General features: G+C 40.8%; 1 protein-coding gene across 1 annotated transcript; it reads right to left on the bottom strand.

Annotated features, from left to right (window-relative positions):
- Nucleotides 1-245: 245 nt before the first annotated feature.
- On the bottom strand, nt 246-24,770 carry LOC118376902 (adhesion G-protein coupled receptor G2-like). Its single transcript, XM_035763715.2, has 23 exons — nt 24,634-24,770; nt 24,189-24,271; nt 23,397-24,023; nt 20,389-20,469; nt 20,158-20,265; nt 19,894-19,985; nt 19,719-19,786; nt 19,052-19,088; nt 18,742-18,767; nt 18,273-18,415; nt 17,478-17,607; nt 10,580-10,686; nt 10,180-10,384; nt 9,872-10,037; nt 8,530-8,679; nt 8,260-8,379; nt 8,030-8,182; nt 7,822-7,943; nt 7,335-7,603; nt 3,403-3,508; nt 2,996-3,282; nt 2,813-2,914; nt 246-2,704 (listed from the first exon to the last, which is right to left on the bottom strand). The coding sequence occupies exons 2-23, from the start codon at nt 24,262-24,264 to the stop codon at nt 2,544-2,546; spliced, it is 3,336 nt and encodes a 1,111-aa protein (XP_035619608.1). The 5' UTR covers nt 24,265-24,271; nt 24,634-24,770; the 3' UTR covers nt 246-2,543.
- Between the last annotated feature and the right edge of the window lie 631 nt (nt 24,771-25,401).

The following is a 25,401-nucleotide window of genomic DNA, read 5'->3' as shown; positions in this document are numbered from 1 at the left end:
TTATGCTATCATGTACTTGACAAATAGCCTTATTGTCAGATGTGTTGAGAATGGACATTTTGAATGGACTACACTGCTGAACATGCTCACAATGTGTCCTCCACAAACTGTGTATACTGTCTGGAAGACACATGAGCCAAACAAATTATATGTATTTTCCAAAATAAGACTCAGCTTTGACTTGGTTTATTCAATGTCATTTAAAGAGAATACATACTCCCATCATACAACAAAGTGAGCAAAGTGATAACGTACCAGAACAGGCACATAAATTGGAGTACACTGTATACCAGGGCAGGGCCTGTATTCATGAAACATAGTAGTGCTGATCTAGGATCCGTTTAGCCTTTTCATAATCATTTATATGGTTACATGGACAGAGGGTAGCTGGTCTTAGAACAGCACTCCTACCTGAGACACTTTAGGAAATGGGACCTATGACTGTAAAGAAGTGCATTAGTCCACATTTCACCCCTAGGCCTCACCCTGCAGTAATCCTACAAGACCAGGAGTATTAGAGTATTAGACCCCAGAGGTCTGTCACATAGAGTACATGAAGCTCTTCTTACAGACAGGATATTGGAAGCACCCCAACTTAATAGTTTTTTACCCTGTAGTGTAGAACACATACAGTGGGGAGAACAAGTATTTGATACACTGTTGATTTTGCAGGTTTTCCTACTTACAAAGCATGTAGAGGTCTGTGATTTTTTATCATAGGTACACTTCAACTGTGAGAGACGGAATCTAAAACAAAATCCAGAAAATCACATTGTATGATTTTAAGTAATTAATTAGCATTTTATTGCATCCCCCCAATTTGTTCTCCAACTCATAAAACATTTTAGAAAAAGGCTCAGTGCCGTTATCCTTGCAAGGTGAAGTATTGAAAGGTATTGAAAACAGGGTTGTCAATCATTTTGACCATATCTTTAAAAAAAAAACAAGTATTTCTTGTTAAACAAAATCTCTCCCACTGGGCACAGACGTCAATTAAATGTCTAGTTTGGATTTACATTTGCTTGAGTTGTCAACAAACTTGAATTCAATGTGAAATCAACCAACAATGTCACCCTGCCATTGGATTTAGGTTAAAAGAAAAAAATACGAACTTTCCCTTACATATATGACTTTTTGCAAATCCAATTAGTTTTCCAAGTTGATTCAACATCATCACATAGATATATATATTTTTTAATGACGTGGAAACAGCATTGATTCCACCGGTTTTTGCCATGGACTTTCTCTGAGCAACTGTATTTGAATACAATAGTACAATTTCCCAATTTGTTTGAGCATACAATATAGCACAGTATTTATTTTATACAGTAATTTTTGCTCATCTTTATCAAGGCTGTCAATAATTTCAGACCCTACTGTATATACAGAATGTTAATTGTTACTTAGTAGTCCTATCTTTGTGTCAAAAGGCGAGCGTGGGAAGAGCCCCATTCATACAGTAAGCTGCATTTGAGATGGAGAAATGGAGAAAAGACTGAACACAAAATATCTTTACTGCATTATCCCCTACGTTAAACAACCCACATTCATCAACCTTCAAGTCTTTTAGAGATGGCGGTGAACATAACGTGTGTCATGAAATGTCCTGGATTTTTTCTCAGTTGAGATGGTGACAGATCCACAGATCAATGGTAGGCCTACAGTTCATTGCATAACAGCAAGGAGGCTTTGTACATTTGTTTGAAAAGATCTGTTCTTTCTATGAAGTCAAAAAAAAGTCATTAAGCGTCCTTGACTCTTTAAACTTCACTATGTGTATGTTTTATTTATTTAACATCATGAAAAGAAGAACAGAAACAGATTTTGAGAAAGAGAAATGTCATTTAACAAAGAGAATGCAATAAAGTACCAAAATATTGATCATACTCTACAACAGTAGTCTGACATGAAGTCAACTTTCTTTTTGTCATTCAGCAAATGCTCTTGTCCAGAGCGACTTACAGTAGCAATTAGGGTCACGTGCCTTGCTCAAAGGTACAGAAAACAGATTTTCCACCTGGTTGGCTTGGGGATTCGAACCAGCGACCTTTCGGTTACTGGAACCAAAACGCTAAACCACTAGGCTACTTGCCTCCCTGTCCTATAATAATAGAGCTTATGTCCTTTAAAGTACAGAACAGGCTAATACTTGCACATAGAGTATGAATGAATATCTCCTGAGGATGATGAGACTGCACTGCAGAGAGACATACAGCAGTTCGTGGGAAGGATACTGGTCATTTAGATAGAATCAGTCGAGTATCTGGACTTTTCACAGTGTAATTCAGAATGGACTGAACTTAGGTGTCTGCTATGGTGTCATGAGCTCAAGTGTTTCTCATTGTTCCAGGTGAGTGGTATTATGGCACTATGTTGTGAGCCTGGCTAGGCCCCCTGGTGGAGCCAAGTTAATACCCTTTGTGGAACTAGACTAGGCTCACTGGTGGAGCGACAGTAGACTATGCCCCCTGGTGGAGATACAGTAGACTATGCCCCCTGGTGGAGCTACAGTAGACTATGCCCCCTGGTGGAGCTACAGTAGACTAGGCCCACTGGTGGTAGGGTGGGGAAGAGCTACCGCTAGCTGTAGTGGAGTCATCAGAGATCTTCCTAGAGGAGGTGTTGACAGACTTGACAGACGGAAAGCGGTGCACCAGATGGTTTTGCTTGGTCCTGCCGCCCATCGTCACGGAGCGGCTCCAATCTAAACAGGGTCAAAGGTAAAAATGAAGCAACCTCAGGAACACTCTCTATGAACCACATGGGGCTTATGCAATATCAGATAGACTGATTGGAGGTCCCTCGACTGTACCTGAGTAGTCATTGAGCCTGAATCGGCCACAGCACAGGTGGATCCTCCACTGCGTCCTCACATTCTCTTTCATCAGGCAGTGGAACACAAAGATAAAGAACCCTGAAACACAGCCGGAGAGAAGATAATGGGTTCTCTCTCTCTCTCTATTGTACAGTAGACGACGTATATTGGTCCCCTTACCTTGCAGACTGTTGAGGACTGAGAAGAGGTGGAGCATAGGTACCCTGGCCGGTCCCCAGGTAAAAAAGGCTATTGGCCAGGTGAGACCCAATAGGAAGGTGAGACTGGCCACCGCCCTCAGATCATGCATGACACTGCGCTTGTTTACTGTAGCTGCAGGATTATTGGTCTGCATGTGTCGGATCTGGATCAGAACCATGATGAACACGACCATGTTAAAGACCAGGACCAGTAGCACGAATGCCACGATGGTGATGTAGAAGAAAACGTTACTCTGCATCCAACAGCTGAGAATAAGAGGAAGAGGGAGGCAGAGAGAGAGTGAAATAGAGAGAGAGAGAGAAAGAGAAATGTGATTAATCACATGTATCTGTAACAGTGGTCAACTGGCCATGCTGCATACTCACAATGGCTCTGAGCCCTGTAGAGAGTCAAGGGAGTCCCCAGATAGAACATTGCCATAGGCATCCTTCTCTATGGCCAGGACCAGGCTGACAACCACCAGAGGAATGCCTGTGTGGAGACAGAGAACTTTACTTCTTCATTCTATTCCCTTGGTCAAACAGGATCCGTGTGAAGGATTCAATCGCTGACTACAATATAAAAACACTCAAAAGGAAATTAAATAACTTTAATTTACCTTGATTTGATTGATAGACTGATGTTCATTTTTTTTACAATATGATTGACAATATGGGTTGCACCATTCAATTGGTCTACTTCTTCTACATCCATTAATACCAACCATTAGTCTGTGTGATTAACGGGGGCTGAGCTAGAGTGGTGTTTGTAAGAGCGGATCCCCAAATGGACTGGGGCCGGGTCTTTTTACAAAAACATCTGTAGAGTCCGAATCGTTTGAGATACAAACTATTAAACAATATCTATGAAAAGCTGAGACTCATGAACATGCCCAAATTTTGTGACGCTCACAAGCTACACAAGAGTCGTAAGAAGGTAAGGTACATAGAAGATCATAGTAAATCTGAGGACATAGTGTCTATAACACTGCAATAAGCTCACATAGTTGCTGTCACAAACTCCAAACTCCACACAGTTGTCACTGACTTGTTGGATATTCATTTCCCAATGAGCAAACAATTTCTGTATATATATATATAGTGGGAGAACAAGTATTTGATACACTGCCGATTTTGCAGGTTTTTCTACTTATAAAGCATGTAGAGGTCTGTAATTTTTATCATAGGTACACTTTATCATAGGTACAACTGTGAGAGACGGAATCTAAAACAATAATACAGAAAATCACATTGTATGATTTAAGTAATTAATTTGCATTTATTGCATGACATAAGTATTTGATACATCAGAAAAGCAGAACTTAATATTTGGTACAGAAACCTTTGTTTGCAATTACAGAGATCATACGTGTCCTGTAGTTCTTGACCAGGTTTGCACACACTGTAGCAGGGATTTTGGCCCACTCCTCCATACAGACCTTCTCCAGATCCTTCAAGTTTCGGGGCTGTCGCTGGGCAATACGGACTTTCAGCTCCCTCCAAAGATTTTCTATTGGGTTCAGGTCTGGAGACTGACTAGGCCACTCCAGGACCTCGAGATGCTTCTTACGGAGCCACTCCTTAGTTGCCCTGGCTGTGTGTTTCGGGTCGTTGTCATGCTGGAAGACCCAGCCACAACCCATCTTCAATGTTCTTACTGAGGGAAGGAGGTTGTTGGCCAAGATCTCACGATACATGGCCCCATCCATCCTCCCCTCAATACGGTGCAGTCGTCCTGTCCCCTTTGCAGAAAAGCATCCCCATAGAATGATATTTCCACCTCCATGCTTCACGGTTGGGATGGTGATCTTGGGATTGTACTAAACCTTCTTCTTCCTCCAAACACGGCGAGTGGAGTTCAGACCAAAAAGCTCTATTTTTGTCTCATCAGAACACATGACCTTCTCCCATTCCTCCTCTGGATCATCCAGATGGTCATTGGCAAACTTCAGATGGGCCTGGACAATGCGCTGGCTTGAGCAGGGGGACCTTGCGTGCGCTGCAGGATTTTAATCCATGACGGCGTAGTGTGTTACTAATGGTTTTCATTGAGACTGTGGTCCCAGATCTCCTCAGGTCATTGACCAGGTCCTGCCGTTTAGTTCTGGGCTGATCCCTCACCTTCCTCATGATCATTGATGCTCCACGAGGTGAGATCTTGCATGGAGCCCCAGACCGAGGGTGATTGACCGTCATCTTGAACTTCTTCCATTTTCTAATAATTGCACCAACAGTTGTTGCCTTCTCACCAAGCTGCTTGCCTATCGTCCTGTAGCCCATCCCAGCCTTGTGCAGGTCTACAATTTTATCCCTGATGTCCTTACACAGCTCTCTAGTCTTGGCCATGGCCATTGTGGAGAGGTTGGAGTCTGTTTGATTGAGTGTGGACAGGTGTCTTTTATACAGGTAACGAGTTCAAACATGTGCAGTTAATACAGGTAATGAGTGGAGAACAGGAGGGCTTCTTAAAGAAAAACTAACAGGTCTGTGAGAGCCGGAATTCTTACTGGTTGGTAGGTGATCAAATACTAATGTCATGCAATAAAATGCAAATGAATTACTTAAAATTCATACAATGTGATTTTCTGATTCCGTCTCTCACAGTTGAAGTGTACCTATGATAAAAATTACAGACCTCTACATGCTTTGTAAGTAGGAAAACCTGCAAAATCGGCAGTGTATCAAATACTTGTTCTCCCCACTGTATATATATTTATAAATATACAGCATACCAACAATGAAGACACAGAGGCAGTCAATAGCGATTTAATGTGCAAACATTGCTATTGGGAGGCAGAGTTATTTTTTCAGCAACTATGGCTTTATGGCAGCATAACTATAACGATTGCATCATCACACAAAACTCTGATAGTTTTCCCCAATGCCATGTGTAGATTGCGTCTTGCTTGTGCTACGGCAATATCCCTAACAACAGACAGATAGCCTTTAGAAGTAATTCATAACCCTTGACTTATTACACATTTTGTTGTTACAACCCGAATTCAAAATGGCAAAATAAACAAAAAAATCTCACCCATCTACACACAATACCCCATAATGACAAAGTGAAAACCTGTTTTTAGAAATGTTTGCAAACTTATTGGCAAAGAAATACAGAAATATCTTATTTACGTAAGTATTCACAACCCTGAGTCAACATATGTTAGAATCACTTTTGTCAGCGATTACACCTGCAAATCTTTCTGGGTAAGTCTCTAAGAGCTTTGCACACCAGCATTGTACAATATTTGCACATTATTCTTTTTTTAATTCTTCAAGCTCTGTCAAGTTGGTTGTTGATCATTGCTAGACAGCCATTTTCCAGTCTTGCCATAGATTTTCAAGCCGATTTATGTCAAAACTGTAACTCGGCCACTCAGGAACATTCAATGTTGTCTTCGTAAGCAACTTCAGAGTATATTTGGCTTTGTGTTTTAGGTTATTGTCCTGCTTATATGTGAATTTGTCTCCCAATGTCTGTTGGAAAGCAGACTGAACCAGGTTGTTCTCTAGGATTTTGCCTTTGCTTAGCTCTATTCCGTTTATTTTTATCCAAAATAACTCCTTTGTTCTTGCTGATGACAAGCATACCCCTAACACGATGCAGCCACCAGTATGCTTGAAAATATAAAGAGTGGTACTCAGTGATGTGTTGTGTTGGATTGGCCCCAAACCTAACACGTTGTATTCAGGGCATAAAGTTAATTTCTTTGCCAAATGTTTCACAGTTTTACTTTAGCCTTATTTTAGCCTTATTGCAAACAGGATGCATGTTTTGGAATATTTTTATTCTGTAAAGGCTTATTTCAGCTCTTCAGAAATATGAGGCTTCATTATCATGTCGCTCAAATTGGTTGACGGTTCAGAAGAGGCTGAGTAAAGCATAGTGTAAATAGAGAAACTTGAATGTGTGTGTAAAATCACACATGCGCAGAATGTTATTCGGATCCTTAGTTTTGAGAAAGACGTTTCCAGAGTTGCGGGGGCGAAAACTCTGTGTTCGTAGCCTCAACCATAAAAATATTAATGTCAAGTAAAACAGCTGATTGGCCAGCTCAGCTAATGAGCCAATGAGACCTCTCAGCCAAAAACATGACGTCATCCTCTATGAGGAAATAGCAAGCATTTTTTAAACGGTTTGAGTTGGGGGGTTTTTAACGTTTTTTCTCTAATTTCTGACTTGGTCACAAATACAAGTAAAGGAGTCAATGACATTATTTGGGTATGAGTTAACAGCTTTTAAAATATTTTCATTGGACAGTTACTTTAAAGATGTTTTTACAAGTGTCCTTATTTTGCCTCAGACTGCCTTGGCTTACCCCAGCCGAGGGTGCAGAACTTGAGGATGTAGGAGGGGATGTAAACGTTGAAGACCTTGACCAGAGAGAAGTACATGTGGACAGCCTCCAGGCCCATCCAGGTGAATGAGGCTAACAGGAAGTAGTGCAGCGTGGCTGCCGTGGCGATGCAGAGGCTGTAGAAGCCGAAGGAGGACAGCCAAGAGTCCATCAGGAAAACCAGGTTGAGGCCCAGCAGAGCCACAGAGAGGTTGATGAGTATCTTAGACGGATAGTCTCGACGCAGCTTCCTGTGACAGAGTGGAAAGGAGTGTGTGAGAGATAGAGAGAGAGGCACAGGGTGAGAAATTGGGAGATGAGTGGAAAGAGATTGAGAATGAGAGGAATAGTGAGAGTGGCAGATGAAGTACAGGAGAAGATTAGATAATACAGAGAGAAAAGGGGGAGAGATGCCAAAGGATACAGAAAAATAGAGAACAATATTCTATTTGTCTGGATGCTGACTTACTCAAAGACCATGTAGGTGAGCAGGCTGATGCTCAGGAAGATGGAGGACACACCACAGCCCAAGTAGGAGATGACCATCAGTGTGTCCTGGTCAGCCTCACTGATAGGAGTCCTGGACACATCCTGTAGGACACCACAATAGGAGCATAATATATCAGTCCAGATGCACTGCACTAAAGCAGTAGTGTGATTTGAAAAAGGTGACTCACCAGGAGCACGCCAAAATGGGTCAGGTGGTAACAGTGGCAGGTGGTCTGATAAGCGGAGATGCTTGGTAGTGTCTCACAGCCGTTGCTGTCCCACCCACCACTCCCATTGTTCTTCTGGAACTCCCAATACACACACTCCACCTTGTCGTTTTTCTGTTGGGGAAGAAAAGGATTTAGCTCGTCATCGCTACGCTCAGTGGTAAGATAAAGCATTTTTTTTTATTCCTCACCTCTTTGGGCTTGAGGTGAGTAAGTGTCACCACCACGGGATTCCCGAGGTTGCTGACATTGCTGTTATTGACACTGGCAGACACCACGTAACTGTTCAGCGTCCAGTTGGTCTCTGGATCCTGTGAATGATCATAAAACTTGAACACTGAATTACTGTACATTTTCTGGAAGCTTTCATTTGAAGTAAGAAAACCATGAAACATCCCGAGTATCATTCCTTATTAATGAATAATTGACCCAAAATAATTAGACACCTCATACGTCATCACCTTGAAGAGCTCCTGTGTGCCATAGAAGTGGAACTGAACTCGCTTTTTTTTGTTTCCCTCGGGGAAGAAGTTCTGAAGGTCACGGGGCAGAGAGATGGACGCCACTGTGCCGTCGCAAGGCTGACTCAGGAATGTCTGGTTGACAAAGATCTACAACAGAAAGAGGTGTACATATACTTACCAGGTGATGCACACTCACACACACACACACACACACACACACAAGCTTCCACACACACCTCATACTCACAAACACACTCACAGACTCACACACACACACACACACACACACACACACACACACACACACACACACACACACACACACACACACACACACACACACACACACACACACACAGCCAACACTGCTGTCTCATGCTATAGAGACATTGAACTACTGGTCACTTCCCGTTTCACACTGTGCTCATCATAATATTTCTCCTACTGTACATTGTATTTTATTTACACTATTTATCCACACCACATATTTATATATACACTGGATTCTTGACATAACTTACTCTAATATATATACTGCTGTACATATCTGTCTAAGCTGATCTTGTGTAAATTCTCTAGGTGTATATACAGTATGTATATATTACATTTGGCTACTGCTACAGCGCTATTTGGATTTTTAATCAGATTTATCACACTGTTCTTGATTTCTTGTCCTTTTTCCCCCCTTACATTTGAATTGTTTGACATTGTACTGCATTGTTAAGCGGTAGTAACATAAGCATTTCACTGCACCCACTATAACCTCTGCTAAACTGTTAACTTGGATTTGATTTGAAGTAAATCAAAACATATGTTTTATTCAAGTCGTCCTATATAACTCCATTCCATCATGGAATTAAATGTAATAGGTCCTTACACCACAGAGACAACACTGGACAAGTGTTAGAATACACACTGTTATTGTAAAGCAATGTTCTTGTTCCTTTAAATCGTTGTAGTTTCATTACCATTCAGTGTTTCGGCGCAGTTTAAATCCTGTGCTGTTTTTCCACATTGAAGGTTAACTAGAAATGAATGCTAGAGGCTAGAGTCAGTTCCGAGAAACCTTTAGCTGTTTCACAATAACCTCTGCATGTGTCCTACATTTTCTCTCTTCATTCAAGGGCATGCCCTCATTTGAATGGAGTAAAAACAGTCTAGTGTTTCATGCTATTGATTTTCAGTAAGGAAGGACTCGAGCAAAAAAGGATCGGGCATTTATATTGACAGGACAGGACTGCTGGAGCATAGACAGTGTATTTCTGTCAGCTGTGATAGGCACTGCTTGTCAAATCCAGTACGTGCCTGACGAGAAAATAGAGTGTTATTGCTGACTTACCTCTGGAGCAAGGCCAGTTGAAAAGGAGGACACGCCAAACGTGAGGCCCTGGAACTGCTCTGGATCTACGTTGATCATGGAGAGAGCCAGGGAGGGGACGGTCACATTTTGTGACTCCTCAGGGAAATCCATCTGGTCCCCAACGCTGCCTGTGATACCCAGTATGCTGTTGGGAACATGATGGGAAATGTGCGTGACAGATTTGCCATAAACGACAGCAGTGAAGGTAACAAATTAGATGAGGCTAGATTCAAATGTACTCTTGTAACGCAACCACATTCCCTCTCCCCGTTGTCCCTTTCCCTTACTCGTTGGCGACCGCTGATAGGTTAGAACTGGACCCCAGGATGTCAGCGATTATGCTGACAATGTCCTCGCCGAGGGCAGGGGTCACTGTGCTGACCCCCAGAACCTCATCCAGCTTCTGGACCACGGTGGCCAGCTGGGAGTCACTCAGGTCCCCCTCGACACCCAGGAGGTCCTCAATCATGTCCACCACATCTGCTGAGTTGTCTGGAAGGAAAAGACACAAAGTCCAAAGTTATGTAATACATCATTGTAATATTTGAATATACTACTAGACAAACAAAGGGAAATAGATAGGCTAGGGAAGCGCATGCATGCCGTTGGTACAGTATAATACATAACAAATGACTGTTATTTCACCAGAACCTAGTCACTGGTATTTAGACTGCACAAGGGGCTTACTTGCTGTGACGGTGACATTGTCCAGATCAGAGATGGTGATCATTGGCTTGCATGCCTTCAGGTTTGGCTCAGCCCATTTGGCCTTCTCAGTCACTCCATCCAACTCACTAATGTGAAGAAGGGGACCAAGAGAAAAGGAGATTAAGGTGAAATGAGCAGACGACGAGAGGACTAGTCTTGTCTTGTTCTGATCTGTAGTCATTAAGCAATATGCTGCTATTTTGCATAATTGCACATCTATTATTACAATGATTAAAAAAACAATTATTTCAAGGACGGTGGGCTAAGGAGTCATCATGGAGAACATAAGTAAACTACAAATGTTTTATTCGGCGAATGTGACAAATAAAATTTGATTTGATGTTATGTTCCTGAATGGCTGAATTACAGTTTTGACTTAAATCTACTTGAAAATCAATGGCAAGAGCTGAAAATGGTTGTCTAGCAATGATCAACAACCAATTTGACTGAGCTTGAAGAATTTTTTAAATAATGGGAAAATGTTGCACAATCCAGGTGTGGAAAGTTCTTAGAGTCTTACCCAGAAGGACTCACAGCTGTAATCACTGCCAAAGGTGCTTCTACAAAGTATTCCCAGGGTTGTGAAGACTTATGTAAATGAGATATTTCTGTATTTAATTTTCAATAAATTTGCAAAAATTTCTAAAGATGTGTTTTCACTTTGTCATTATGGGTTGTTGTATGTAGATTGGTGAGAAAATTCAGACTGCAACACAACAAAATGTAGAATTTGTCAAGACATATGAATACCTTCTGAAGGCACCTGAGCTACGTTGTTGCTTGCATGCGATTGGCTGTGGTCTTGGGGGTGGCATACAGGATGGGAGACAGGCTGCCTGTCAGGCATGTTCAAGTCTTAAATGCCCCATGAGGGCTGAGATGCCCCAAGAGGTCGTAGCTGATGGTAAGGACATTTAGCTTGGTAGTAACATTCTAACTTATAAACTGAAAATGAGCTCCAAACACAAACAAAGGCATAATATTAGCATGAAATGTACCATCCCTTAGTGAGGTAATCAATAAAAACATACGCGTTGATACAACGTGGGCTCTGCCGCCCCAGCCATACTGTCAATCTATGTGTCCGCTCCTATTTATAGATATCTTGTGATCTCAACAAAACAACTTATGTTATGTCATAATCATGAGAAAATTATATTGTGATCTTGACTAAACAACTTTTGTTATGTCGTGATAGTGAGATAAATAAGTCGTGATCTCGACATAATGAGGGCATTTTTGATTTATTCATAATGATGTACCCTCTGGACTTCCATAATGCGCTTAGGTCGTTGTGACGTCGTCAAGTTCACGGCCCCCACCCAACGTGCCAGGGTTCAGGTCTAAAAACAGCTGTTTCGAGATGTCATAATCTTGCTTCGGTACTGCAGTTTAACTGACACCTGGCCCAGAAAGACAATTTCCAAAAACGGCCACATACAAAACTCAGTTTAGAAAATTCCTAATAAGACACCTTAGTCACCAACTTTGTGCACAAAACATCCATTGAATTATTCAAATAATTGTTGCTGATTTTATTTTCCGTCACTCACAGGAGTGAAGTTGAGGCTGCCACACGTGAAAGTCAGACTCTAATGTGGTTTTCCAACAGCAAAGCACATATCAACATGGCAGTGTTGTCACTCTTTATAAAACATATATAATGTCGAAGTAAACATGCACTGCTTCCTGTGTGCACTGAGGGCTAGTGTACATGTGATGTTGGTCCGTGTAAACCGGATGCAACCCAGATACTGATGGTCCATGAATTGGTGTATGCGAACATGAGTAAATTACCTTGAACACAATGTTCAGACATCTTGGACTCAGTCTTCAGGGGACTCATTTATAAACCGTGTGTCCATACAAAATATACCTCAAAATGTGAATGCGCCAGTTGGCATTTATTTATATATATATATATTTTTTACAATATGCTCACCTCCTGGCAAACGTTAGACCACGTGTATGCACATCTGTTAGTGGTGGAAATATTGTATTGCAAGTTGGCGAGTAGGCCTAAGTATTTTGTGCAAATGGAGGTTATGATGAAAGGCATATTTATGAATAAAACAACTGGAAAACATATTAACAAGAATGTAGCCATTTGCCTTGAGAAAAATAATCTGTTTTATATGATTACTTTATCATCTAAAATAATTAGACATAAAACTTGATAATTTTTATTTTATTTTCATAACCAATGCAGAACAAATTCCTTACTTTTTCTAGCCGTGATGGGTTTATATTCCCGAAGGAGCCATACGACAAATTACCATGTGCATCTCTGATTTAATTGGACCAATAGCCTAATAAATAAATTCCGATGCACTTGAGCTTCGACTAGTGTGGGCGGAATGAAGCTCCGACAACATTGTTCGGTGTTATTGGTCACTATTCTTTGGGTGCTGAAATCAGTGGTTGTTTTATAAAAACGTCGTCAATCGTGGAGTTAAGTTTAGCCAGCTAGGGGAAATGCAAAACGTTGTGGGATTCAAACGTTCTACAGACAGGTCCAGAACAATTTGCCATTAAAACATTCTGCCAACTCGGTACAGACTGGTAGCTTCTGTAAAATATTTGACAGTATGGGTACCGTTAGGCTACAGTATTGTTGTGTAACAGGAGCACATCATTGCCTATTTAATTTCAGAGCCTATACCATGGCAGGACATAGTTACGTGATAATGCCCTCGAAGCCGGTGTTTGGAGGATATGTTGGCACGCACCGCATTATCACTTTTATACGACAGGTTACCAAAATATTCAAATAATGATTGACATATTTTCCTACTTTCAATACTGTATTTTTAGTAATTTATTGATACTATTAAATTATTTCACAATATATAGTCCTGACACAAATCTAGGGTTGCTACCCTAGGTCTTTCGATCTATTGGTTCGGTTGCCAGAGACGCTAACCAGGATGTTTGTCTGTTAAAAAAAAATAATAATTCTGATTTGCGAGGCCTTTTCTCCCCAGCTGGTGGGGGTGGCTCCCAAGTGGGTGGGCCTATGCCGTCCCAGGCCCAAAAATGGCTCCACCCCTTCCCAGTCATGTGAAATCTGTAGATTAGAGCCTAATTATTTTATTTCAATCGACTGATTTCCTTATATGAACTATATCTCAGTAAAATCGTGAAATTGTTGCATGTTGTGTTTATATTTTTGTTCAGTATATTTTTATATTTACAATTGTGTATGAGTTCACTGTGTACAGCCATCAACATACTGTTGACTGAACTGCACATCTAACGTGCTTCCTTGTATCTATCGTCAGAATAAACACCAATCAACTGTGTATATAAACTCAGCAAAAAAAGAAACGTCATCTCACTGTCAACTGCGTTTATTTTCAGCAAACTTAACATGTGTACATATTTGTATGAACATAATAAGATTCAACATCTGAGACATAAACTGAATAAATTCCACAGACATGTGACTAACAGAAATTGAATAATGTTTATTTTTTTGATGAGTTTAAATGTGCACGTACCTGTTAGATAATTGGGGTCGTCCTGGGATGTGCTTTTATTATGTTATTATGTTATATGTTATTGCTGTAAGAGCGAGTTAGCTAGCATGCTCTAGTTGTAACGGTTGCATTAGCTCCCTGCTACTTCAGCTATTTCCATGCTAATAGACGAATCACTAATCTACAGCCATCAACATACTGTTGAACTGCACATCTAACGTGCTTCCTTGTATCTATCGTCAGAATAAACACCAATCAACTGGAATCGCTGGCTGGACAGAGTTTTCTTTAAAAACACAACGCAAGAGAGTTATGAAGTATGATTACATCGGTTTCACTGGTGCCGAGACCAAATCAAATCAAATAACATTTTATTTGTCACATACACATAGTTAGCAGATGTTAATGTGAGTGTAGTGAAATGCTTGTGTTTCAAGTTCTGACAGTGCAGTACTATCTAACAAGTAATCTAACAAATTCACAACTCCCTTAAACACACAAATGTAAAGGGATGGAAAAAGAATATGTACATAAAAAATATATGGATGAGCGATGGCTGTGCGGCATAGGCAAGACCAGTCTTTGTTACACTAAATGTCAAAAATTTGCTAGCAAGCTAACCAACAACTTTAACAATGTTTTTGAGAGACAAGTGCTCATTGTGCAAATGTATTTAAGTTTTCAATAAACATGGGAGACGAAATATAGTTTAAATGTTGTCAACATTTTAAGCCAACTCTGTTTTTGTTGTGCTAAAGTTGTGCACGTGTCGGTTTTGTTGCTGATCATCTAACCCAAACCATCCCGTATGAAAATGTTTTATTTGCTCCTGCCCCCTAAAAGGTCTTCAATGTTTATTACCTAGAGTAAACCTTCCTGTAGGAGCCTTAACCAGAGGGCACAGATGTCCGTTTTGATTTATATTTGTTTGAGTTGTCAACTACTGTGAATTTAACGTGAAACCAAGAAAACATTTCACCATGTCATTGGATTTAAGTTAAAGTTTAGGTGAAAAAAAACACGAAGTGTCCTTAAGTTTACTTTTTGCAAATCCAATCAGTTTTCCACGTTGATTCAATGTCATCACATAGTTTATTATATTGTTTTAATGGCGTGGAAACAACGTGGGACAATGTTTCACTGCTTGCATAATAAACATTAGGACAATGTTTCACTGTTTGCATAATAAACATTAGGACAATGTTTCACTCTGACAGCAGAGGCGTTCCATTCACGGCCCCATAAAACTGATTATCCTCATCATTCAGTTATTGGACTTGTCTGGTTTATCTTCATGCAATATTAATATCTGTGTTGTGAGACATTGGTAGCCTAATAATTCAGTTGAAGGAAATTGATTATTGCTTGATTGCTAGCAGTCAGAGATCCACCAGTGTCATAACTGTGAGTAGGTGATTGTGTGCACATATGGAAGAGCGCATAGAACAGGATTGTATTGTGTGTTGAAGTTAATTGAAGGAGGGCCTCACTGAGCCGTCGCTATGACAACATGTGTTTTTTTCCTCTGACCGTTTTCACAGCTCTGGCATTGAACAGGTAAAAAGCTGAATATTGTCATAATACTAAGAGTACACATTCTCAGAAACACAAATTCTCAGAAAGACATAAAGGGCTAAGAGGACTCGGCCACTGTTTGTTTTGAATAAAGCTTTTTTTAAATTTTGCCTGGCTTAACAAGGTCTACTGCATTGTGGGATATAATACACATAATTTTACTTTACAGTATCTGACCATACAATGCATTCGGAAAGTATTCAGACCCCTTGACTTTTTCCACATTTTGTTACGTTACAGCCTTATTCTAAAATGGATGAAATTGTTTTATTTCCCCCCATCAGTCTACACACAATACCCCATAATGACAAAGCAAAAACAAGTTTTTACACATATCTAAAAAAAAAACATTTAAATACTGAAATATCACATTTACATAAGTATTCAGACCCTTTACTCAGTACTTTGTTGAAGCCCCTTTAGCAGTGATTACACCCTCGATTCTTCTTGGGTATGACTGTACAAGCTTGGCACACCTGTATTTGGGAAGTTTCTCCCATTCTTCTCTGCAGATCCTCTCAAGCTCTGTCAGGTTGGATGGTGAGCGTCGCTGCACAGCTATTTTCAGGTCTCTCCAGATATGTTCGGTCAGGTTCAAGTCCGGGCTCTGAGTGGGACACTCAAGGACATCCAGAGATTTGTCCCCAAGCCACTCCTGCGTTGTCTTGGATGTGTGAACTGGGTTGATGTCCCGTTTGAAGGTGAACCTTCGCCCCAGGCTGTGGTCCTGAGCGCTCTGGAGCAGGTTTTCATCATGGATCTCTCTGTACTTTTCTCCATTCATCTTTCCCTCGATCCTGACTAGTCCCTGCCGCTGAAAAACATCCACACTGCATGATGCTGCAACCACCATGCTTCGCCGTAGGGATAGTGCCATGTTTCCTACAGATGTGACGTCTAGCATTCAGGCCAAAGAGTTCAATCTTGGTTTCATCAGACCAGATAATCTTGTTTCTTATGGTCTGAGAGTCGGCAAACTCTAAACAGGCTGTCATGTGCCTTTTACTGGAGTGGTTTCTGTATGGCCACTCTACCATAAAGGCCTGATTGGTGGAATGCTGCAGAAATGGTTGTCCTTCTGGAAGGTTCTCCCATCTCCACAGAGGAACTCTGGAGCACTGTCAGAGTTACCATCGGTTCCTTGGTCACCTCCCTGACCAAGGCCCTTCTCCCCGATTGCTCAGTTTGGCCAGGCGGCCAGCTCTAGGAAGAGTCTTGGTGCTTCCAAACCTCTTCCATTTAAGAATGATGGAGGCCACTGTGTTCTTTGGGACCTTCAATGCTGCAGAAATGTTTGGTACCCTTCCACAGATCTGTGCCTCAACACAATCCTGTCTCAGAGCTCTACGGACAATTCCTTCGACCCCATGGCTTGGTTTTCGCCCTGACATGCACTGTCAACTGTGGAACCTTATGTAGACAGGTATGTGCCTTTCCAAATCATGTCCAATCAATTTCATTTACCACAGGTGGACTCCAATCAAATTTTCGAAACATCTCAAGGATGATCAATGGAAACAGGATGCACCTGAGCTCAATTTTGATTCTCATAGCAAAAGGTCTGAATACTTATGTAAATGTGATATTTCTGTTTTTAATTTATTTGTAAAAATTGATAAAACCTGTTTTTGCTTTGTCATTATGGGGTATTATGTGTAGATAGATGTGGAAAACAATTAATTGTATTGTTTTATAATAAGGCTGTAATGTAACAAAATGTGGAAAAGGGAAGGGGTCTGAATACTTTGCAAATGCACTGATGGCACATATGTTTACCAATCAACAAGCATTGTTGCAAACGTAACTTTAGCTGGGCCTCTCACCATTTCCTGGAAGCCCTGGCACCACTGTTCTTCTCACAGATCATAGTTTCTGTCTTCTGGGCATCTTTGATTGGCCATATATACACACCCCTGATACTCTCATGGGTGTCCTCAGGACAGCTCCCTGGATCTGTAGAGGGGGAAGGAAGTCAGGCACCGTCCTTCTTTCCTGAAGTAATCACAGATCTGAGAAAGTATGATGGATGACAGCAGTGGACACCATTCATTCACTTATCAAGTCTAATATGCACTGAGTGCACAAAACATTAGGAACAACTGCTCTTTCCATGACATAGACTGACCAGGTTCATCTAGAGGAAAGCTATGATCCCTTATTGATGTCACTTCAATCAGTGTAGGTGAAGAGAATGGTTAAAGAAATATTTTTAAGCCTTGAGACAATTGATACATGGACTGTGTATATGTACCATTGAGAGGTTGAATTGGCAAGACAAAATATTTAATTTCCTTTGAATGGTGTATGGTAGTAGGTGCCAGGCGCACCGGTTTGAGTGTGTCAAGAACTGCAATGCTGCTGGGTTTTTCACGCTGAACACTTGTGGATCAAGAATGATCTAATACATCCAGCCAACTTGACACAACTATGGGAAGCATTAGAGTCAGCATCCCTGTGGAACGCTTTCGTCACCTTGTAGAGTCCATGCGCCGACGAATTGAGGCTGCTCTGTGGGCAAAAGGGGGGTGCTACTCAATATTAGGAAGGTGTTCGTAATGTTTTGTACACTCAGTGTAGATCAGCAAATCTAATACAGATTGAGGAAAGCCGTGCTGTACCTATATGTGAGACGTGAACGTCTCTGCTGTCTACCTGGATCTCTCCACCAAAATGGATCCTGGACAGAAGGTCATTGATGAGTCTCTGAGTGGTCATGACGTTCCGTGCATCAGCATCCTGAATATGGAAGGTACATCTAAATCTATACAGACAACATGGGATGAGTACCCGAAACCATAGGCAGCTGCTAATAGACCAGGGTCCATACGTATCAAGCGTCTCAGAATAGGACTGCTGATCTAGGATCAGGTCTTCCGTATCCATGTTATCTTTTTCCTTGTGATCTAAAAGGCAAAACTGATCCTAAATTAACATTGTGAGATGCATGATACATACCTCCCATGATTCAGTAAAATATCAAATAATGGTTACTGTAATTTCAACTGCATACTACATCAAGATGTAGTTTTCAATATCTATCAAGGCGTCTCTGAATGATCAGACATGGTTTGTTTCATCATCACTTACCTTTTCTGATTTCTCAGCTCAGCAGCCTAACAGAGAAGACACCACAAGGAAGTATTTACTGTTCATCAAACACACAGAATTCATTGCTACCGGGAAACCATTTGTTTACTCATATTGAATGTTATTTGAAGACAAGGCCATAGACTTACAGTGTGGTAATAAAGATTATGGTTATTAATTGTTGCAGTAGTATAACTGGTTCCTTATTGCTGCGGTGGTGCTTTGTTTACCCAAATAACATTTGACATTTAATCATACCCTAATCAATTTGCATGTTTGATAAAAGCCAAAATGTTGAAAGCATACTCACCATCTCCACTCTTTGAGTCTCTTTTTTATCATTGCCCCTGTAAAAAAAAACACATGGACAAAGGTGTAAAGTAACGAATTACAACTACTCTAGTGACTGTAATTGAGTCGCTTTTCCGAGAACGTTTTTGTTGTTGTTGTTGTTGTAATTTTACTTCTACTTGAGTAAAATGTCATGTAAGTAACAGTACTTCTACTTCAGTAGGATATTTCAGAAGCCTACTCTTTCCACCCCTGATTTTAGTTGCTTTGAATGTTACATTTATTTTGAATATGTTCATAGTATAATAGTATTTTTACATACAGATGTTGCAATCATAAAATAAATGAACTCAGTTGCTGTTTGTTTCCATTTATTCAATCTCTTACTTTTGGAAAAGATCATGTGTAACAGCCGTAAGGTAACCTTAGCAAAGTTAGCTAATTATTATTACGCTCAATGTTTTCATTTTAAAAGTAACTCAATAACTTTTACCTGAGTAGCTTTTTTTTTACACCAGTAATTTTACTTCATTGAAGTAAATGTACTTCGACTTGAGTAGGATATTTCAGTACTCGTTCCACCCCTGCACATCAAACGCAGTCTTGCTTTTAAATATGCTATTTTAAATGTAGCCATATACATTCATGTAGGTAGGGGATGCCATTTGTGAATGATGAGGACTTACTTATAAGTCGATTGAAATATTTGGAAATGTAATGCCTTCATCCTGACTTCCCCAAGCTTTCTCTGAACCTGTAGCCAATACATAAAGACGCTGTATAAAAAAGTTACATCGAAGAGAATGTCATTGTATGTTTATCATCTTCCAGTTTCAGTGTTGTCATTGTTGTGTTTCTTACCCACGTCTGAATGGTCTCCCCTGGGTCGCTGCCAGTTACAGTCATTGTCATGTTCAGCTTCATTTGAACTCTGTAGAAGGTGGATGCAATGCCTAGCAGCATAACAGTGGAAATCATTGTACATTTGAACAGCCTTCATCTCTAACCTTGAATATTGCACCCATGGAGACGGAAAGAACTTCAGAGCCACTGAGATTTTTCTATGAAAATGAAGCATATTTCTTGCGATAGCAGACTCTAATCAAATGTGTCTTATTGGCTGACCTGTTCCTGTTGAGTTGAGGTCTGAAGGTTCTTTGGTTGTAGACAGGCCAGTGGGACTTACAGGCAATCCAAGGGGTGTTTGCTGTGTCTCTGTTGGGGTTACAGGGTCTACAGACAAGAAATTAACCAGCTTCTTTTGAATAGATTTATGAAAATGTAATCGAAGCCAATTTCAGGTCCTCCTTAGTGCATAGCAGTCAGCATTTCTATTTTATGAAATAACTTTGTCACCTGATGTATTAGTGCTGGTTGGTGAACCAGGAGTGGTGTTGGTGACAGTGGGAGGAGAGGCTGTCACATTGGGGAAAGCCCCTGTGGAAGAAGAGAGATATTACAAATAGGTATGCCTAACAGAGTGAAAAATGTGAATGTGCATTCCATTTGCGTCCATGTGTATGCTTTGTCCATGCTATTTGTATGTGTTTGAATATGTACAGTTGAAGTCTGAAGTTTACATACACCTTAGCCAAATACCCCGAAACTCAGTTTTTCACAATTCCTGACATTTAATCCTTGTGAAAATTCCCTGTCTTAGGTCAGTTAGGATCACCACTTTATTTTAAGAATGTGAAATGTCAGAATAATAGTAGAGAGAATGATTTATTTCAGCTTCTATTTCTTTCATCATATTCCTAGTGGGTCAGAAGTTTACATACACTCAAATAGTATTTGGTAGCATTTCCTTTAAATGGTTTAACTTGGGTCAAACATTTCAGGTAGCCTTCCACAAGTTTCCCACAATAAATTTGGTGAATTTTTGACCATTCCTCCTAACAGCGCTGGTGTAACTGAGTCAGGTTTGCAGGCCTCCTTGCTCGCACACGCTTTTTCAGTTCATTGTCCATTTGGAAGACCCATTTGCGGCCAAGCTTTAACTTCCTGACTGATATCTGAGATGTTGCTTCAATATATCCACATACATTTCCATCCTCCTGATGATGCCATCTATTTTGTGAAGTGCGCCAGTCCCTCCTGCAGCAAAGCACCCCCACCTAATGATGCTACCACCCCCGTGCTTCACAGTTGGGATGGTGTTCTTCGGCTTGCAAGCCTCCCCCTTTTTCCTCCAAACATAACGATGGTCATTATGGCCAAACAGTTCTATTTTTGTGTCATCAGAACAGAGGACATTTCTCCAAAAAGTACAATCTTTGTTCCCATGTGCAGTTGCAAACTGTAGTCTGGCTTTTTTTTAGGGCGGTTTTGGAGCTGTGGCTTCTTCCTTGCTGAGTGGCCTTTCAGGGTAATTCGATATAGGTCTCATTTTACTGTGGATATATATATATTGTTGCACCTGTTTACTCCAGCATCTTCACAAGGTCCTTTGCTGTTGTTCTGGAATTGGTTTGCACTTTTCGCACCAAAGTACGTTCATCTCTAGGAGACAAAACATGTCTCCTTCCTGAGCGGTTGTCACATTCTGACCTTAGTTCCTTTGTTTTGTCTCTTGTTTTAGAATGGTCAGGGCGTGAGTTGGGTGGGTTGTCTATGTTAGTTTGTCTATGATTTTCTATTTCTGTGTTTGGCCTGGTATGGTTCTCAATCAGAGGCAGCTGTCAATCGTTGTCCCTGATTAAGAACCATAGGGGCGGCAGGGTAGCCTAGTGTTTAGAGCGTTGGACTAGGAACCGAAAGGTTTCATGTTCAAATCCCTGAGCTGACATGGTACAAATCTGTCATTCTGCCCCTGAACAGGCAGTTAACCCACTGTTTCTAGGCCATCATTGAAAATAAGAATTTGTTCTTAACTGACTTGCCTAGTTAAATAAAGGTAAAAATATATATATTTAGGTAGCCTGTTTTGTGGGTGGTTATTTTCTGTTTAGTGTTGTGTTGCACCTTACAGGACTGTTCGTTGGTTGTTTATTGTTTTCAGTGTTCATTAAAATATTTAAAATATGAACCCTTACCACGCTGCGCATTGGTCATCCTCTCCTTCCCCAGACGACAGCCATTACAGCGGTATGACGGCTGCATGGTCCCATGGTGTTTATACCAGGCATCTGGAAATTGCTCCCAAGGATGAACCAGGCTTGTGGAGGTCTACAATTTTTTTTCTGAGGTCTTGGCTGATTTCTTTTGATTTTCCTATGATGTCAAGCAGAGGCACTGAGTTTGAAGGTAGGCCTTGAATTACATCTACAGATACACCTCCAATTGACTGAAATGATGTCAATTATTCTCTCAGAAGCTTCTAAAGCCATGACATTGTTTTCTGGAATTTTCCAAGCTCATTAAAGGTATAGTCAACTTAGTGTATGTAAACCTCTGACCCACTGGAATTGTGATACAGTGAATTTCTTGTGTCATGCACAAAGTAGATGTCCTAACCGACTTGCCAAAACTATAGTTTGTGAACAAGAAATTTGTGGAGTGGTTGAAAAAATACTTTTAATGACTCCAACCTCAGTGTATGTAAACTTCCGACTTCAACTGTACATTGAGTGTACAAAACATGAATCACTTGTTTTTTCCATTATAGACTGACCAGGTGAATCCAGGGGAAAGCTATGATCCCTTATTGACGTCACTTGTTAAATCCACTTCAATCAGTGTAGATGAAGGGGAGAACAAAAATCTGCCGATATGCCCTTGAGCAAGGCACTTTACACAAATTTCTCCTTGTAATAATGCTCCTTTAATAATGCCAATTCAATCATGTTTACACATCTTGCATTACTCACCTGAGTCATTGCTCATCCAGGGTAGCCTAGTGGTTAGAGTGTTGGACTAGTAACTGAAAGGTTGCAAGTTCAAATCCCTGAGCTGACAAGGTACAAATCTGTCGTTCTGCCCCTGAACAGGCAGTTAACCCACTGTTCCTAGGCTGTCATTGAAAATAAGAATTTGTTCTTAACTGATTTGCCTAGTCAAATAAAGGTAAAAATATATTTATATGTATATATTCTTATTCCATTCCTTTACTTAGATTTGTGTGTATTAGGTGGTTGTTGTGGAATTGTTAGATTACTTGTTAGATATTACTGCACTGTCTGAATTGGAAGCACAAGCATTTCGCTACACTTGCAATAAAATCTGATAACCATGTGTATGTGACCAATACCATTTGATTGGATTTGATTTTAAGTCACTCTGAATAAGAGTGTCTGCTAAATGACAAATGTAAATGTATAACTTTTGTCCTTTATTGTACATTTGTTCAATGGAGCCCTTTTAATAGAACTCAAAATAGCAACCACAATAGAATACAGTAGAACACAATAAGTATGGAAACTAACCACACTGGATGTTGGTGTCATCTTCAGGTAGGCAAATCTGGTAATCCCAGTCGTTGTTGTCCCATCTCACCACGTTCCCTATAATACAGCTCTGGGCCCTCAGCTCCTCAGCTGTCCGCTCATGCCCCCACATCCTGAACAGGCTGATGGCCCCCAGGAAGTTCTTTCCATTCTCAAACTCCATCACCCCACCCACTATGTTATGGGACACCCCCAAGGTCAGGGTGCCATTGTGGGCCAGTCGCCGGGGCAGGGTGGCGTTAACATGGGCGTCCAGGCAACTGCTCCCATTGATGTAGAGCCGGAGCCTCTCGGAGTGGCTGGACCAGGTGAGGCAGACATTGTGCCAGCATTTCAGGGGCAGATCCTCTGGTACGGACCACTGATGCCCAAACAGCCATGCCACCAGGAACCCTCCTCGGCCTGCAAGACCCAGCTCTACCTGTCTCTCGCCAGGCGCCTTGTACACGAAGCCTGTCCACTCAGATGTTGCGATCTCCCGGTGTAGGTGCACACACACACTGAGCTCTTCCAGGGGAGGCACTAGGCACCCCTTATCCAGCTGCCACACACAGTGACGGCCCATGAACACCACTTTCTTACCCCACAGGCTGGGGCCTGGGGAGCCTGGTACAGACACAGAACCAATATCACACACTGACATTGGACATTAATGGACAATTTCACAACACTCCTCCAGTCTTCAGTCAAAGCCATAATGCATTTGATTGATACTACTGTAACACTAATGCTTCATAATTACATTATTATACAGTATATTTATGACCATACCAGAGCATGGAAGACAAGTGGCTGCCAGTACTGATAAACACACAGATATTAAACAGGGTCTCCTGGCAGAATCCATCACGAGTCTAAAGACAAAAGAGGAACAATATCTCTCATGTCAGAAAAGGGGAACAAGGACTAGGACTATCTGCAAATAGAATTGTTATCAGTACAGTGCCCCCCATAATTATTGGGACAGGGTAGCATGTTCTCTTCTTTTTTCTTCTATTCTCCAAAAGTTTGGATTTGAAATATAACAATGGCTATAAGGTTAAAGTGCAGTATGTCAGCTTTAATTTGAGGGGATTTTCATCCATATCAGGTGAACCATTTAGTAATTTGTACATAGTCCCCCCACTTTAGGGGAGTAAAAGTATTGGGAAAAATTCACTGGTGTGTATTAAAGTAGACAGAAGGCACTGTACATGCAAACAAAACTATGACTTACCTGTGTCATTCCCCAGTCCAAACAGCACACTCCTTTGCCAGAAAACACAAGCAAATGAGAGTTTAATAAATTGTCTCTTATATGTCTTTAATATTCAATGGAAGGTAAAGAGAAAAGGTTGACCTCCTGGGATAATAGTCTTTGTTGAAGGAGGGAGACTTTAGTGTATTTATCTTTAAGAAGACCTCCACGCCCACTCATTTAGTACCCTAGGTTACTTATTAATTAGCAATAAAAGTAACTAATGCAACAGAGGGCAGCTGGACCATGCTTCTACAACTTTAGCTCTTCAAAAATGGAAATAAATACAAATTCTACCCAACTTAGATGTACTGTATGTGCCCTATGTACAGTTGAAGTCAGACAGATTGTTTCTATTATAATTCACTGTATCACAATTACAGTGGGTCAGAAGCTTACATCCAATAAGTTGACTGTGCCTTTAAACAACTTGGAAAATTTCAGAAAATAATGTCATGGCTTTAGAAGGTCCGGATAGGCTAATTGACATAATTTGTGTCAATTGGAGGTGTACCTGTGAATGTATTTCAAGGCCTACCTTCAAACTCAGTGCCTCTTTGCTTGACATCATGGGAAAATTGTAAGAATAAGCCAAGACCTCAGAATTTTATTTTGTAGACCTCCACAAGTCTGGTTCATTATTGGGAGCAATTTCCAAACTCCTGAAGGTACCACGTTCATCTCTACAAATAATAGTACGCAAGTATAAACACCATGGGACCACACAGCCGCCATACCGCTCAGGAA

This window comes from Oncorhynchus keta, chromosome 4 (genome assembly GCF_023373465.1).
Source record: "Oncorhynchus keta strain PuntledgeMale-10-30-2019 chromosome 4, Oket_V2, whole genome shotgun sequence".
NCBI classification, from domain to species: Eukaryota; Metazoa; Chordata; class Actinopteri; order Salmoniformes; family Salmonidae; genus Oncorhynchus; species Oncorhynchus keta.
The sequence above is the reverse complement of the archived record's forward strand: the minus strand, read 5'-3'. Positions and strand labels throughout refer to the sequence as shown.

Bases quoted from the DNA above. Each gene is read 5' to 3' on its own strand.
- LOC118376902 (XM_035763715.2), bottom strand. From the start codon at position 24,264: ATGGATTCTGCCAGGAGACCCTGTTTAATATCTGTGTGTTTATCAGTA. The intron at 20,266-20,388 runs GTGACAAAGTTA...TCTTGTCTGTAG, and splicing joins AACCAGCACTAATACATCAG to ACCCTGTAACCCCAACAGAG. The intron at 8,680-9,871 runs GTAAGTCAGCAA...TTTCTGTTGTAG, and splicing joins CAACTGGCCTTGCTCCAGAG to ATCTTTGTCAACCAGACATT.